The sequence below is a fragment of the Penaeus monodon genome, chromosome 21 (genome assembly GCF_015228065.2).
Source record: "Penaeus monodon isolate SGIC_2016 chromosome 21, NSTDA_Pmon_1, whole genome shotgun sequence".
NCBI classification, from domain to species: Eukaryota; Metazoa; Arthropoda; class Malacostraca; order Decapoda; family Penaeidae; genus Penaeus; species Penaeus monodon.
In genome coordinates, this window is record NC_051406.1 from 22,727,505 (window position 1) to 22,727,938 (window position 434).

At 32.0% G+C, this 434-nt stretch overlaps 1 protein-coding gene across 1 annotated transcript in view; it reads left to right on the forward strand.

Annotated features, from left to right (window-relative positions):
• Positions 1-434, forward strand: part of LOC119586352 (collectin-12-like) — a 20,402-nt gene that overhangs the window by 15,749 nt on the left and 4,219 nt on the right. Inside the window, 1 exon segment of the mRNA XM_037935065.1 lies at positions 262-309. Within this exon segment, the coding sequence (XP_037790993.1) occupies positions 262-309 (48 nt within the window).

The window sequence follows — 434 nt, forward strand, 5'->3', positions numbered from 1 at the left end:
CAAGTAGGCAGCCAGGCGAGACGAAAAAATTAAAACGGATGTTATATTTTATGGAAACCAAACAAATAAAATGAAATAAAATGCTGAAGAAGAGCAGAGCATAAAGGAGAAGGAAAAATAATAATAATAAGAAGAAAACGTATTGAACATTGAATATACAAATGAATACTGATCACTAATAGATAAAAGAAAATAATTAGAACTGAATTGGCTTAGAAACCTCACATTATTACTTAACCCTTACTTTATGTTTCCTTACAGATAAAAACGGTGGCATCAGATATGGCATCCCTATCCGCTAAACACGAGGTAAGATACAGAAATATTTCTTGGTACTAGATGTTGGCATTCGTGGCATTACCTTGTTTTATTGTTGCGACAATGTTTGTGAATTTTTGTATAACCCTAAAGTTATATTGCTATCCGTTTGTACA